A 17,326-nucleotide genomic window follows, 5' to 3' on the forward strand; every position below is an offset into this window, starting at 1 on the left:
CATTAACTGGACGCTGATACACTGTTTGTGCACAGGTAGTTCTCATCCTGATCAGAAGAATGTGACATCCCTGGATAACAGTAGTGTCAGTGAATGGGATGTGTTTCGTAATGAGGCTCACTTGAACAGAGAGGGACAAATCTTACAAATAAATGAAACATTGATCATTTAAATGTATGCAAACAGCACAAGTTAGAGACACCATTAGCTCTGCAGCGTAGTTCTGGGAGAATTCATCCTTTAACATGCACTCTGTGAATATGATGGTGTCTTTGTGTCTGCAGGTTTATCGGGTGCAAAAGCTGTGCATGGGTTATGTAAGACAGGCCCAGCATCTCTGAAAGGTCTGAGTCATTTCACCCTGAAAGCTTTACTCTGAACTCTTTATTGCACAGCTATGTGATGACAGCAGCCTTTAGTTCGGGCTGTAAAACGTACAGATCAGATGGATTTTGTTCTGGAGAGTCTGAAGCGTTCCACTAAAAGTCTCTCTGAAGATCTCCCGTGTGCGGTTTCACACTGATGATTCATAATGTGTGTAGGCACAGTGTGAAACATGCATGAGCAGATCTGTGAGGCATGTTCGCTTTTAGAAACACGCTTTCTCTGTGAGAGGAGCTTTGATTTGTATGTGGATGGTTTGCTTCTTGCTATTGAAGGATTGTAGATCAGCAGTGATGGGGGCAATGAAAGCGTTTAATCTGAACTGATTTATTCTAACAGAAACACCAGAATGTGCCTGTGTCCTTGTTTTATTTTCTTCTTTAATGTTTAAAGGCTCATTGAGGCTCTGTATGTGTCTGATACACTTACTGAAATGAACCATCTGCTCCTTCTCTGCGCTCATGTTCATACTTATGCAAGTTTCCTGGAAGCTTACAGATCAAAGTTAGAGAGTGCACAGCTAACTGTGATCAGGGTTTAATATATCAGAGCATTTTCACTTTTTCCTCATTTCATCTCTGGAAGACGCTCTGAAAATCTGTTGGTTTAAAAAGCTGTTCTGGATGGTTTGAAGAACTTGTTCAGAATAGACTTGTTTTTCCTTGTAGTGAGGATTATTCAGACAAATGTGAACACAGCAACCACACTCTGTTTCAGAAGCAAACAAGCCAGTCCAGTACTGTAAAGAAAAGTTGGTCTAAGCTCTCATCCAATCCAACCCTGGAACATTTTTATTCCTCAACCATTGTTGTTACGCACGGTTTCCTTCCAATTCAGTGTGAACAGAGGAGCTGGTGCTAACAGCTAAATCACACCAGAACTCAAGTCAGTGTGTTTTAACTAGGGATGAGTATGAATTTGAATTAATTAATTGAATTGAATCAATCAATTCTCTTTCAATTTATTGATTGCTGATTACAATTTTATGATTTTTTTACAGAGTTTAAAAGTTATGAATATTAAAAGAATCAAATTTAGCCTGCCTTCATCGCTGGGCCGCTCAGACTCTTTTAGTATACTGTCAGCCATGAGGATGATTTTCTTTTCTTTCATTAATCATTACTTTTCTTATGAGGATAGATGACCGGAATTTGCACACGTAAATCATTAAAACATGAGAAAGAAGAATGTCATGAAAACTAGGGATGGGCGAGTACTGGTATTGGTATCGGGTATCGCGCTGATACCAGCAGCTGAAAATCTTGCGTTGAGTAAGTCCTTCTCGCCCATAGTTGCCACTACATGCTGTGGTTTGACACCAGAATAAATGTGCCTCAGGTCCTGTTTAAACAATAGGAATTAACCATATTATACTGTTTTATTTAAATTTATTTAAAGGTCAGAAGAGCAGAAGAATGCTAAACAAGAGACAGACCGAGCACGAGTCAAAAACACTTGCTAAAGGCTAAACCACCAGCTAAAGGCTGAAACTCAAGTTTAAGGCTAAAACACAAGCGCTGGACTGTTTGTGATCATGCCCATTCCAACCCACAGTCAGCAGTTATTCTGCAGTGGTCTATTCAAACTTGAGAGTCTATCAGTAAATGAAGAGTGAGGTTATGTTAGCTCTGCTTGGTAGATGACTGACAGGACAAAACCAGGATTTACTGACGATGTGTAAACCACATCCTGTCATGAAAAATAGATGCAAAACATAAGACTTTTTAGTCGATTAAACTAAAAAAAAACAAGGCATAGACCTGATTAATGAGAGAGGAAACACTAAATCACTTCTACTGTGATCTGGCACTGTATGAAAAATAAAATTAACTTGACTTACAGGGGGGGCGGGTGCCTCCCCTAAACAATGGTAGGAGAAACACTGATGCTTTTTTAAATTCAATACAACAACTTAATTTCAGTTTCTAGTGCTAAGCTAAGCTAAGCTCTAAGCTCTGCCCATAGTTTCTACACCATGAAGACTCTTCTGAACTCTGGCAGCTTTATGCATATTAGAAATACTGTAAAAAAGGAATTGTTTGCCTCACTGTAAATGCAAACTGGCATGTTTACCACTGAGATGAGACGTTACAGCAGTCCTGACTCCAGCTGTCTGATGTGTATGTGTTGGACTAGTGTATTTCAGATGGTTCCACAGGGCTGCTCTCATACCTTCACTTCCTGCTGTCAGTATCTCAGTCACTGAAAGCTCCTCTCATTCATACTCTGACTCACAAGTTTGTAAAACTCTTTGAGAAGTTTCCAACATTTGACTGATATGCTCATCTGCCTTAATATCTATGAGACATCTCCCTCCTCACTGACTCACTTTGCTAATAGGCTAATTGGCTAATGTTGGTGTCATGGAGTTGGCTTCCCACAATGCAAAGTGTTACAAACACACCTGTTTTTTTAAATCTATGCAGGTGATGTGATGATGTAAGGACAGTGGTGTGAAGCCTAGCTACAGGTTGACAGCAGTCTCAGAGTGCAGTGTGCGTTTGTTTGCTCTGTGTTAAAGGTTTTGAACTCTCTGATGGGGTGGCATATGTTTCTTGGGAAAGACATCGATTTTTTTGTTCCTTAAAGGTTAAATAAAGGTCAGATAAGAAAAGAAAGCACAGGCTGTGTCAGTTTTTTCGAGCAGATTCAAAGGTGAAGAAAGTTGAAGCTGGAGATGAGTTTATGGGCGGTGGTGATGCAGAAAGTTTGACCTCTAACATGTAAATGTGGAGGAGAAGGGAGGCTGCAGCTCTCAGAGCGCTCTTCTGTTTTATTATTCAAATCAGACATTTGCTTTGGTTCCTCTGAGGCATGAAAATCAATACAGGGTTTAAAGCAGAGACTAACACTCCTCTGAAGGCTGAGTGTGTGTCGTAAGAGGCTTACAGTATTTATGAACTCACATCTACAAATATTCTGCTCCACGACTCTGACTGTTGAGCTGATGGTTTCAAACATGTTTGTTTAAATTTGGTTTGTTTTCATGTTTTTAAAATCTTCAGTGACAACATCTGTAAGAGGCCTTTCTTTTTTAGAAAGAACTCTTTGTTTTTTGTGTGTTTGTTAGTGTGTGTTGTGTGTAGTGTGTGTCTGTGAGTGCTCTCCTCTCCGTGTCTAAAAGGCTTGTTTGTCTGTCCTGACCTTCACAGACAGAAACACACACACAGACACACAGACACACCAGCTGTTTATGGACAGGTTAGTGTGTGTGTGTGTGTGTGTGTGTGTGTGTGTGTGTGTGTGTGTGTGTGTGTGTGTGTGTGTGTGTGTGTGTGTGTGTGTGTGTGTGTGTGTTTGTTTGAAACAAAGACATCATGGTTCTCATGTAACCAGAGAGCACTGTGCTGTCATAATCATCATTCAAGCAAGCGCGCGCACACACACACACACACACACACACACACACACACACACACACACACACACACACACACACACACACACACACACACACACACCACACACAGTGCCCTCATGTGGCCTCGTCCTCATACAGCCTGATGGGCTGGATGAAGAGCTGTTAGAGGAGCTCTCCTGGTTCAACTCCGGACGCTGTAGGATGAAAGTGGAACTTTTCAGAGCCTCTTTTTGAAAAATGTTAAAGGTTGTTTCATAATTGGCAAACCTTGGTCTTATTTTAACATAATTTGGAATAGAATATCTCATCTGTCGGGATAACAGTGGAATAAACAGCTGCTCATTAATCAGAGCAAGTGGATCACAATGAGATTCTTATTCTGGTTGTTAGGGAGGCTGAAGACCTTTTTCTTAAAGAGACAGTTCTTAGATAATCAGATTCATACTGAATCAGACAAAGCCACTATGAAAACTAGCATTGCTATGACTCACTTTGCCATATGCAGCATTGTTTATATTAGAGTGTTGTGAGATGAATAGGCGCTGTTTTTTTTTTAAATTTATTTATTTATTTTTTTACAAATTATCATCCCAACAGGATAAGCTGGACCTTGGTGAGAGTGATGGCTGGTCTTTCATGTTGCAAGTAGTACGCAGCCATCCTATTTTTGCCTGAGATGTGACGCATAAATTCAGTGTAGTGAGGATTAAGCGAGAGAGGAAGTAAACAGAAACTACCTAAAAACAGCCAGAGACTTTCAAAATAAAACAAACTGTGTCAAAATCGGTTCATATTAAGCTTGACAAAGACAGTTTTGAGGTTTTACAGCCCAACATGAATGAAGAGAGACTCATAGATGGAGTGGTATGCGCGGGGACTCCTTAGTCTTTGACTCTAGCTGTCTGTCAGTCATGCAGTGTGTCAGGCTGAACATGGAGCCATTGTGTGAGTTGAAAAACACAGTCAACATGCAATGGACGGAGTCAGACTGCAGTTGTATCTGGTGTATTTGAGGTGTAAAGTTTTGTCGCACCCTGAAGTAATTCCTCTTCTATAGTCGCCGGCTCAGTGTACATTGTTACCTAACTAACACTGTTTTCAGTTGTTTTAATGAACTCTTTCTCTCAAAGTCATAATGTGACTAGCTCAAATGCAGTTCATGTAAGACATCATAGAGCTATGGAGCATCCATATTTTCTCAGGTGGTCCTGTGGCAGCTTATGTAATGAAAACTGCAAAGTCCTCAGCAGAGCTGGCAAACTAATAGTGATACTGTGTTCGATTTTTTTTATTTTTGACCTAAAAGTCCATCAACTTGTAGTTCCTGGTGAAAAATTCCATCGTTTGTCTGTTTCCACTACTGCTCAAAGACCTGGATAAATTATGCAAATCCAGCTTGTGACATAGGGACATTATTACTGGTTGGGAAGCACTGCTTGAGTGGGAGCTTATTGCAGCAGCTCTATCTAATTTGTCTTTTTATTCTACTTATTTATTTTCTTTTTTAGTCATTGCATTAGGAGTCTTCAATTACATTTATGGCTAATTTGTTTTTCATGGACGCAAAACTGGGAGCGTTTGCAACTGTGTTTGGACTATTACTTTGGCCCCATGTGTGTCACTGGATCCCGTGTAATCATGGTTGCTTTATTTACACATGAGATCAGCTGTTAGCAGCCTACAGCGTGTTGATGCTAACTGGTGCTAGGCCCAATGTTCCCCACGAGCTGTGGAGAAAGAGGCAAGGACAATGTACGGAGGCTGCGATGAGAGCTAAAAAGAGGCAATACCGACCTTTCCCACCATCAATCATATGGAGAAGATCTATCTCCAATAAGATGGACGAGCTAGCTGTGCTAACCCAGCACTATACCAAAGGGCAAAGTAACATCATGCTAGTTCTAAATCCAAAAGCTCCAGTTGATTTTCCTTGGAGAGAGGACTGAAGAGAGGTGAGGGGAACCCAAGGACTTTTAGTTCATATTGTTCACATTTTATCTTGTAAACTGGAGAAAGTTTGACAAAAATGCAATGCAATCTAACTGAGCATTGAACCCAAATCGGAAGAGATTGGATTAGATTGGATTGACCTTGTCTTTTTTTCAAAGTTTCCCCTAAAAAAAAAAAAAAGGAAATGTCCTTCATGAAGGGGTGATTTTTGTAAAATCATAAATTTAGAATAACAGTTGGAGTCTGTCAGGAACAAAAACAGGAACTTCAAGTTCATTTTCATTATGTGCAATAATGCAGTGACTTCAGGCTGTTTCACTCCTGCTACCTCGGACTGTCTACTCAAGATACAGTGATCTAAAACTTTGTTTACCTAGAAAACATGCAGACTCCAGAATTTGTAAAAACAAAAACAGCAAGTCAGGCTCAGAGGTAAGCTGAGGTGAACTTGCTTTAACTCTCCATCAGGGAGACCGCAGCCATTTGAGCTGCAGCTTTAATTTGTGCAGACCCTACAAAGAGTGGAATTTATAATACCTGACCGTGATCCCTCTGAATATTCATGGGAACAAATTGTGTTTGAGTTATAATAGTCAGGTAAGGGGGCAGACAGGTCAATTACTTTTCCAGGTGGTCAGTCTGCACAGTGTTTGTCTTTGGAGGTGGACACTGTGTCCGATTAGAGCATCACAGTCATAAATCCTTGCTATCTTGGCGCAGTAATGTTGTCCCCCCTCCTCCTCCTCTCTCCTGCAGCCTGAGTGTGAATTATGAACGTCTGCTTCAGGGCGTCTGCTGCGTGTCCAGCTCAGAGTCTGCCTTCTTAATTGAATTCTTAACTACTGTCACTTCTCTGCTCTCTGAACTAGAGATGGGGATAACTAAAGAGGGACAGCAAAACAAGGGTTATAAACTCATGTTGGGTTATATGGTCAAATTCATTTGTCTCCTTAAGGAAGTTATCGGATATGAATCTATGCTCATGATCATAGATCACACTCTGCATGTTGAGCACACTGAATATAACCTTTATGTTGACGTCATGGACCTGAGTGTGGGAGCAGTCAATCTAACCCAGAGTATGATCCACAAGCGAAGAGATGGGGCCTGAAAATGAGAGTTTCTTTGTGGCAGGATCGCAGCACTGACATTGGTTTGGATCATAGACTGTGTATAGAGTGGACAGCATGGCTCCGCCATTTATCATTGTACGGTTTTGAAGCAAAAATATGGCTGCCTCAGGCGCCACCATTGTAGCAGTTTGGAGCCAGATTCTGCGCAGTAGAGACCATGAGGGATTCTGGATACACAAGAACTGCAGCTGTCAATCATCGTAAAATGTTAAATAAAGTTTCGTTTTTAAGCTCGTATAACTAATGAAAACGAAACTTTTCCGAAAAAAGAGGACTTGGATACAAGACAACCAAATGATATCTTTAAATCACCAAAACAATCGGATGTGAGAAACATTTCCACGGGATGTATTACTTTTTTAAAGTTTGACCATAGCCCATCTAGAATGGCTGGAATGCCGTATTTTTAAACCTATACTGCAGCCAGCCACCAGGGGTAGTAGTTTTTGTGGCGACCTCACTTCGAGCCAATCAAGCAGACGTCCCTATTTTTTTTAACAGTCTATGGTTTGGATTTGTTACAGCACATATCAGATTGTTTGCTTTCTTCCTTTTTCCTCCACAGTGGGTGCTGGCCTTTGAGATCTTCATCCCACTGGTCCTCTTCTTCATCCTCCTGGGTCTGAGGGAGAAGAAGCCGGCCATTCCCGTCAAGGAAGGTAAGCAAATGTGTCGGAGGACCAGGGGGGTCCCTGTATGTTTTGGTAATTGGATTTTCCATTCAGAAAACAATATTGAAAAAATCAAAAACAAGTGGTTATTCAATTTTTGTTTACAAATAAAAAAATGAAATTAAGAAACCATTTAATTTTCCATTTCTGTTTCTAGAAACAGAAAATAAAATACCAGAAGACAGAAACAAAAAAATGCCTTTTTTTCATTTGTGCAACTGAAAGTTTCTTTCAAATTAAGAGTTTCAGTCAGGACAGTGCTGTGTAGGACAGAAGATTAATTTCGGCGCTGCTGTGTAACAGCAAAGAGTGTGTATGCGTGTATGCGGGTGCGCGCTTGCGGCTATAGGGAGAGTAAATCCTTACCAACTTTAACTGGCATTTTCTATGCCCGTTCATCACAATTATAAATAATTAAGTTACGAAACATGTATTTGTATTATACCAATATCAACAGAGACAAACCCCTTAATCCAAAAAAACATGCACGCACATTAGTGTTGTCCAATCTCAATGCAGAGATTGTGCTTGTTTGTTTGTTTGTTTTGTATTTAGTTTTTCAAACGGGACCTACACATGGAAGAGGAATGATGAGGGGTTATTATAAAAGGAGTGCATGCTGCAGAGACACAAATTGGATTAGTGCTCAGGACTAAGCACCAAGCAAAACGTCAGGTTTATACTGTCTCAGACTCAGTATCTTATATCACCAATTATGTACAACTAATAGCTTATATAGGATTATAACCCAAAAGGTCAACATTAAATGCTTTCATTTTTTATGTATTTTATGTGTATTTCACTTATGTATTTGACAGTGACCCCACACTGAAGCAGACTATATGGGTCCAAGGGTTCATTGGGTCCTTGTAGGGATCAAACTGAAAAGCTGTTTTAGTTTGTGGTCACCCATGTTTTAGCCTACACAGAAGTCCTGACTAGCGCTCTTACTTTGAAAGGCAACTTCTAGTTGCACAATATGAAAAAACAGTCGTTTTTTTTGTTTCTGTTTACTGACATTTTATTTTCTGTTTTTGGAAATAGAAAATGAAAATCAACCAGTTTTTCTGTTGTCATTTCTAAATTTGAAAACAAAAATCAAATAACCACTTGTTTTTTGTTTTTATATCATTTTCTAAACGGAAAATCCAATTACCAAAATATACACGAACTCAGGAGGATGAGTCCTGGAAACAGACCTCACTACTTCCTTTTCAGAATGGTTTTATTTTTGTGGTGGACACGCTTCTTCTTTTGGGTATTTTAGGGTAGGTTTGATTTTCAAACCTGCCTGAGCAGAGTGATCTGCTTTTGGCATGTATATGAAAGGATCAAAGCTTTCAGGCCGCAGGTATGAAACATGGCAAACGACTCACCTGTTCGTGCCACAAGCAGAGCATGGTTCATGGGCAGAGAAGTAAAATGTGAGGGGATAAACTGACTTTTTATTAATTATGGTTACATTACGGTCATGGAAAATTTAGTAACACTTCTCATGTTCTTATCAAAGTATAACTTAATCTGTTTTTGGTGCAATGAGACAAATATTACTTTTATTTTGATAATCTGTCTAAGACGAACAGCGAAAGAATTTGGTTTCAAAAGTTTGTTTTTGAGTCTGCTGAATTTTCTTAAAAATAAGTTGCAAATGATTGTAATCCCTTTTTAATCTAAAAAACAGTCGTCTGTTTGGACCGGATCTCTTCCTAAGAATTTGGAAGTAAAGCTAATATTTCTTATTTTACTTCATGCTAAAAATAATGGGTCTTTAAGTTAAAGATTTTACGTCAGTGTCTTTTTTTTCTCATACAACAAACAACAAGACAAAGATTTGTTTGACTTTAATTGACCTAAATCCAATTCCATACCAGCTTAGGAGCCACGGACCATAAGAGAGTTTTTACAGAAGGAAGAAGGATTTCTGTGCATCAGAGCTTAACAACAACTAGCTATGGTTTAAAGGAACATTTCACTAAGATTGTGTCCTCTTAGTGTGGTCACAAACAGATTCTAAACGTGATAAAATGAAGCTGATGCTGCAGATGTGCGTCAGTAGCAGGGAGTTAAGGTTGTAGAGTGAGTCTGTTATCAGAGGAGAGCTGTCCTCACTGGTGTTCAAACGCCACCTTCTCTCCTCTCCACACGAGGCTGCTTCAGGTTTGTGTTTTATTCAAATCCAGAGGGTGAACACTTCTGCTGAGTCATGTTTGCCTGCAGTTGTAAAGATGCTCCTGAGCAGCTCCCTGGTACATCTGCTGCTGTTTAGACATGTGAGCACCATGAGCTGTAGTATGTTCAGCTTCTAGTGTCTTTCTCTGTTTGAGTTCATGTCTGAGTCTGGTCCATGTTTTTGTCTTGTACTTCACATGTTTTTTTGTTTCTGTTCTCTTTTATCTTTTTTTTGTGGTCGTTTTTTCTTTTTCTTTCCCGTGCGTGATGCATGTTCACGACATGTTGGACGGAGCAGTGTGTAAGTGTTTTCATTGGTTAGTTTTACCCAGACTCCTGATGACCTCATGAAAAACATTCAGTTTAACCTGTTAACGTGTTAATCCTGGTTTGGGGTGTTTCTCTGTGTGTGACTGTGTGTGTTCTTAATGAGTGTCTTAATCCTGATCCATAATACACATCATGAACCTGCTGTTTTCACTCACTCAGAGACTCACAACATGTTTTACTCACAGTAGAGGATCTTTGATAAAGGCCTATGGCCTTGACCCTGGAGAGCCACAGTCCTCTAAAGTGGACTCATCAGTTGGATGCAGAGCTGTGACGCATAAATTCAGCGCAAGGAAGAGCTAGCGGGACAGGAAGTCGTGACCAGAAAATACCTGAAAAACCAAGTGACTTTCAAAATAAAACAAGCTGTGTCAAAATCAGTTTGTATTTAGCTTGACTACGATGACAAATAGACATAACGAGCAGGAACAGACCAGGAGTCAACAGGTTTGAGGTTTTACAGCCCAACATGAATAAAGAGGGACTTATTAAAGGTACCCATAGTCTGCTCCTTTTCTGCAGTTTAATATGGATCATTGATGTCTTCATGAAATGGTAGTAACATGTTTTGGTCCAAAAAGCCAATAAATCAAGCACAGCAGCATTGTTTCCAGGCTCTCATAGCCCCTCTGTTTAGAACGCTCTGATTTAGTGGGTGTGGCCTTCATATGTAAATGAGCCACCACTGATACCACCCCGCTCTTCTGCGTCACTGAGAGCGGCGCCACAAGCTCCGAGTGCACAATGTTTAGAAAACAGTGAAGCTCGTTTACTGTAACATTATAGGCTAAAACAACAGGCTTACTGCAGCTACAGTTAGCATCCTGAAGCTAACACAGAGACAGGGGGGACACTGAGGAAAAGCTCTTACATCTGCTCCACAGCATCACAATTGTGATTCTTCAGTATTTATGAATTCTAAGATTTTTGCGATTTTTATTTTCCTTTTTTAACACCAGACCAGGTGAAAAAGTGAAAAAAGGATGATAATGTTTAAAGATTATATCAGGCGCCAGAGAGAAACATTTCACCCTCTGCTGGAGAAAGGTGGTTACTTCTTTCCAATCCAGTTTTTAAACAAAGACTGAAATGAAGAAAAACAATTTTTTGATATTTTTTTCCCGATTTTGATATTGTCTAACAAAAAATCCCGATGTATCAATTTTCATTTTTTTTCCTCCACCCCTACTTAAGAATATGAAGGTGGCCTAGTTACATCTAACACAGGTGCAAAGTAAAATTACTGGATGTCCAGACCAAACCTGTGCAGATTTTCAAACTTCTACACATTCACATTTTGTAAATCCCAGTATCTCTCTGTAAACTGATCAAAACACTCCATTCTGAAATAGGACGGGATCTTCATGAGATCAGAACACCGGCCAATCAGAGGAAAGAGGGGTTTGTGGAGCAGGGAGCCTTATGCACTGTTTCCACCAAGCAGTTCTGTTCAGTCTGCCTCTGTAGGACACGCGTTTTGTGGTGTTTCCTCTGACCAAAACTGGACCCTAAATTACCATAATGTCCCACTTTATGTACCCTCCTGTTAAGATGCGGGACATATAGATCTGACCTCAGAAGGTGGAGCTAGAGACACTGCAGTCTGTTGATTGGTTGAAAGAATCGTCACTTCCAGTGCGACATCACTGTCACAATATTATGTTCATGATGTAGCTATCAGCACCTTGCTTTAACGCCACCCACGAAGAAGAGCACGGTTGGCTTTGAAAACACAAATAGGATCAGGCTTTACCGATCTAACCCCTACCTAACTGGATTGATCCATACCAACCCTCTTAGTGGAAACAGGCTTTGAAGAGACAACAGCTTAAACTTAGTGTTCAGAGTCTGAAATAATACAATATATTATGTGAAGACCTGGTCTACTGCTTTTTTTAGTCAGATGTGTCACTCTGTGAGAATATTCACTGTTAAAAGAGGAAATCTGTGTCTTCAGGGCTCTGTAATTATCACGTCTAACACCTTCCCCCTGGCAGCTGTTAAAGCCATTCAACTTTACTGAACAGAGATGGACTTTATTTCAGCTGCTGGCTTTGCTCACTCTCATGGGTCCTGTAAAGACTTCAGTTTTAAGCCGTTTTGATTCTTCTCTGATGTTTCTGAGTCTCTGACTGACTGAACTTGTGTTTTCACTTTGAGGACAGAGACAATGAATCCGTATCCAGCTGTGATTGTTCCCCTCTCTGTCCTCCTCTACTGTGACACACTAATGTGAACATAAACTAAATGAAAGAAAATAATCCATAACCTAAACACATGGGCAGCACAATATAGTAAAAAATTTTACAATACATGTTTGTGATTTCTTTTTTACACTTGGTCAAAGTGTTAAACTACAATAAAGATTTCTCTTTGAGGCTTGATGTGCAGACTCCACCTGTGTGACCTGGTGTGTGATTCCTCTGTGTGTCAAGATGATCACGTTCCTGTGGACGAAAAATGCAATTGTAATTCTATCTGCACAAAAAGCTGTTGTACTAATCAGTGGATATAATTCTTGTCTCATTCTGCAGGTTTTGTTCTTAAAGGGGGAGTTCTGGTATCTAGCATCACACCTTTTCGTAATTTATACACAGTGGGGAAAATAAGTATTGAGTGCATCAACTTTTTTCTCATCACATTTATTTCTAAAAATAACAATTCAAACAAAATTTTTTACCAGACATTGGTTTTAACTCAAATAATCCACACATGAAGAGAAATCACAACGTTCAGGGCCATAAATAATGCTTATGTGGAATTTCGTACGATAACACAGGAAAAAAGTATTGAACACTCTAACTGAGAATCATCTAATACTCAATGGAGAAGCCTTTGTTTGCAATGACAGCTTCCAAAAGCTTCATGTATGTTTAAACTAATCGCTCACACTGCTCAGGTGTGATTTTGGCCCATTCCTCTGCACAGATTGTCTTTAAATCTTGAATATTTTTTGGTGCCCTCTGGTGAACCCTTTTCTTTAGTTCTTTCCACAAATGTTCAATTGGATTGAAGTCAGGTGATTGACTACGCCATTCTAACAGATTGATTTTCTTTTTTTGAAACCATTTGAGAGTCAACTTTGTCGTGTGCTTTGGATAGTTGTCCTGCTGGAAGGTCCAGCCACGTCTCACCTTCATCATCCTGGTGGATGGCAGCAGATTCATATCAAGAATTTCCCCATACATGGCTCCATTCATTGCTCCGTCAATGAAATGAAGTTTGCCAATACCATGAGATGAGAAACAACCCCATGCCATGATGCTTCCACCTCCAATCTTCACTGTTGGTGAAGTGTTTTTGGGTGATGTGCAGTGCCATTTCTCCTCCAAACATGGTATGTAGTATGACAGCCGAAAAGTTCAGTTTTGGTCTCATCTGACCAGACAACATTCTCCCAGTATTCTACAGGCTTGTCAAGATGCTGTTTAGCAAACTTTAAACCAGCTTCAACATGCCTTTTCTTGAGGAATGGAGTCTTGCAGGCTGAGCGTCCATAGAGGTCATGGCCATGGAGTGCATTGCCTATTGTTTTCTCTGTAACAATTGTACCTGCTGCCTCCAAGTCTTTCTGGAGCACTTTCAGGGTGGTCCTTGGCTTGTTGAGTAATCTTCTGACTATCTTTCTGACTCCCTGGTCAGAAATCTTGCTAGGGGCTCCTGTGCGTGGCCTGTTGATGGTAAGGTGGTGCTTCTTCCACTTGTGAATAATGGCCCCAACGATGCTGACTGGAATATTCAGGTGCTTTGATATAAGTCTGTAACCAGTTCCGTTCTGATGCTGAGCAACAATCAGGTTGTGAATGTCTTCAGAGAGCTCTTTGCCTTTACCCACCATGAGGTGTGTCGTATTTCATCTTGGTGAAAAAAACAACCTTTTTATAGCACCATCAATTTGCTCTAGCCCAGCTGATGTTGATTTGCACTAATTGGAAGTTTAAGTAATAATTACTGACAGATTTCATGTGGTATGGTGCATTTCCTTGCCAAAGTATACAGCCTGTCCATGGTGCGTTCAATACTTTTTTCCTGTGTTATCGTACTTAATTCCACATAATCATTATTTATGGACCTGAACGCTGTGATTTCTTTTCATATGTGAATTATTTGAGCTGCAGAAATTTGTCAGTGTTCTTGCTTTTGAATGTAAAAGCGATACACTCTGTGAATGAGAGCTGACTGAAAACCATTCTTGGTGAGTTCTCCATTGAGTCTTTCGTGAGGAAGAACAGAGGAGCAGGCAGTCTGTGCTCGTTTGTCGATCAGGACTAGATTTAATCACAGCTTCCACAGCAGATCTCAGTGCTGTTGGTTGAAAAATGAAGTCTTTAACTGAAGCATCAAGGAATTCAGAAACAGCTTCAACTTTTGGTCATAAAGTCATTTGAATGTGTTAAGAAATACCATCCGTGTGTAAAAACCAGAAACCCCCTTTAACTCTTGTCTCTTTAGGCTTTAACTCAGTGAAGAACGCTGATTAACTCTTTAACTTGAATCTTTCTTTCAGAGAGCTGGACAGAGAGGACACATGTCAATGCTTGGAATGAATGGACCTGATTCATTTACTATTTTTATTTTAATTACCCTTTGTGCTTGAACAAGCTGTTTAGTATCAGTTTAAACTCTTTTTACTGCTGATGAAAACACCGTCTGATCTAACTGCTTTGAAAACTCTCAGAGCTCAGCTTCAGGTTTATTCTGGGATCTAATTCATGAGCTGTTTTTTTAGACTTTATTTTTACCCCTGAACTTTTGAAAACTTGTTAAAAGGGATTTCTGTTCATGAGACATAAATAAAGCTGCTAAAAATATCTGCTGCACATTTTAAACACAAACTACCGTGGTCTATAAAGTCAACAAAGACGTACTTTATCTCATCAGGAATGTGCAGATGGAAGATTTTAATTTCTCCTGAGAGTTAATCAAGCTCTGAATCCAAACTCTGGCTTTATTTTTCTCACCGTCTGTTCTGCATTTTCTGCTCAACTCTCTGAGGTTGTTAGAAACACAGTTTAATTGAACATTACTTCATTAGAAACCTGGTTCTGTCCCCTCGAAAAACACATTTACTGCTTCCCTTTAAAGCACAAATATGCTTTTTTCATTTCTGGAAATGACTTTGTCCATCAGGGGTAATCATCATGAGAAAAAAAATCTCTAGAACAAAAAATAGACGATTATCGCTCATTTTAACAGCCCTAAAAAGTTAGGAAGCTGTGTATGATTGTTTGCTGCTCACTTAAAGCTGAGTCAAGCGTAGTTTAGAGAGAATGTTTTAGATGTTGAAAGAGTTGACAAACCTCTTAAAAAGTTTTGTAATGCTCAATAACAGCTTGAGGCACATCTCTGAACAGGTTGTGGGCATATTTTCAAGAATCATCTTTCTGACGTTAAAATGACAAAGAATTGTTAAAATGTCATATGATATGATATGATATGATTAAAAGATCCAGTGAATCGGGAGAAACTTTTGTACAACAGGGACAAGGACCAAAACTAATACAATATGGACCAAATCTTCAGGCCATCAGGGAAGACTGCATTGAAACCAGACATGGCTCTGTAGTGGAGGCCACTGCATTTCATAATTTCAATTAAAAATCAATTCCATTCAAACTTCAAATCAATTAAAAAATCACATTTTTTTTGTTTTAACAACTGATTTTTTTTAGGTCTTTTTTTTTTCACTGTGTTATTAGTAGGATATTGGTAAGATTTTGTTTATGTCAATGCTCTCTCATCTATGCTTATTGATCTGATTATTTATCAATTCCCATATCAATTCCTCTGATGAGTTTTCTTTGTATAAAAGGTAGGCTGTACCGGTTTTCTGTTTCAACAACGTTTTTTTGAGCCAAGAAGTAAAAAAAAAAGCAAAATCTATCATTGGATCTCGATATCTCAGGTAACTAAGAAATAAAAACAAGTAAAAATTGCACGTTATTTAGTGCTGTTGTAATGTTTTGTAAGTGGGATAAATTTTCATCAACAACGGTGGATGGGCGCGCAACTTGGGTGCAGAAGCACTGCGGAGTATAATGGTTTGTCAACTGATGTGGAGGAGCTAACCACCAAAAGATGTATTTTTATACTAAATATCATCACTTATACAGATGGTGAACAGCTCTCAGGTTTGTGAAAAAGCAGTGAGTGAACAGAAGATATCAGCAAGTGGACAGATATTAGGTGGACGTTTTTAGCAAAACTTGATAGACGTTGTCTCTGTTGTGTAGTATTGTTTTTGACAACTGACCACAGAACAACCGTACATTTTGATGCTGATAACAGGTTGAATTTAGTCTTTAAAAACCGCTAACTCGTCTGAATGAATGGAGCTAAACCAAGCTAAACTCTGCTTCTGCGGTCATGATGCGGTTATGATGACGTAGACTTATTGACTGAGGTAGGCCGTCTAGTGCCTCCAAGTGGTTACAGCAATGCTGAAGTCAGCCATGAACCTGCACGTAACTTTTCCTCTATCTTCCTGTTTGGAAAACATTTACCCGTTGGTACTCTGACGTTTAGAGTTTTCAGTATTGTAAAGCGTAAATGTGATATTTTTATGTGGTACTATATGCAAAAAACCCTAGGTAATTAGCATACATCGATAGCAGTTAACCGCGAGCATATAAATTCAATTTCCCATCAAGCTAGTGCTTTATTTTCTATATGTCGTATTTGGTACATGAGGAGATGTCTCGCATGTTGAATATTTTGAATAGGAATCCCTTGTGAGAGAAAAACACACATTTCTTTTGTGTGTTTAGTTTAACGGGGCTTCTGACAGCGCCTAAATTAGCTAAGTCTAGGGAGAAGTGGACATATGCTCGGGCTGCTCTGGCTTAATGTAAAGATTGACAAGGGAACTGTTGTCGATGTATTCGACCGTTTCTTATTAATTCTTAACAGGAACCGGTTAGCGATACTCATCCCTCATTTCTGTCTCTACCCCTGATGCAATAGTGGTTTTTGTGCACCAGAGATAAAAAAAAATATCTTCCTGTCCTGTCTTTAATATGTCTAAAATGTGAAATGGGCTTGAGCACAAGTGTAACCATGGTGACATCAGCCCGTCTTTATGAATGAACAGATGAAAAATATCCAGGTCCATGGTTTCATTATGAGCTCTGTACAGCTCTGTGGTGATGACAGGTCCGTGTTCAGCATTGACATGTGTTTACCTCTCTGCCTGTCAGCCGCTCCTCTCTCTTTTTCTCCTCTCTAACACAGAATCTCTTTCCTCTTTCATTCTCATTCCTGTTGCTCATCATCCTCCTCTTTTTTCTCCACCTTAATCTTATTTATTCCCTCTCTTCCTCCCTACTCTG

The 17,326-nt window shown here is 39.6% G+C and overlaps 1 protein-coding gene across 1 annotated transcript in view; it reads left to right on the forward strand.

The window, feature by feature from the left end:
• The window catches only part of abca2 (ATP-binding cassette, sub-family A (ABC1), member 2), a 109,705-nt gene that overhangs the window by 29,432 nt on the left and 62,947 nt on the right, over nt 1-17,326 (forward strand). The window contains exon 2 of the mRNA XM_074669749.1: nt 7,394-7,487. Within this exon, the coding sequence (XP_074525850.1) occupies nt 7,394-7,487 (94 nt within the window). The remainder of the gene's footprint in view (nt 1-7,393; nt 7,488-17,326) is intronic.

Source organism: Halichoeres trimaculatus, unplaced genomic scaffold (genome assembly GCF_033239565.1).
Source record: "Halichoeres trimaculatus isolate MK-OKI-2021-1 unplaced genomic scaffold, fHalTri1.1 fHalTri1_scaffold_5, whole genome shotgun sequence".
NCBI lineage: Eukaryota > Metazoa > Chordata > Actinopteri > Labriformes > Labridae > Halichoeres > Halichoeres trimaculatus.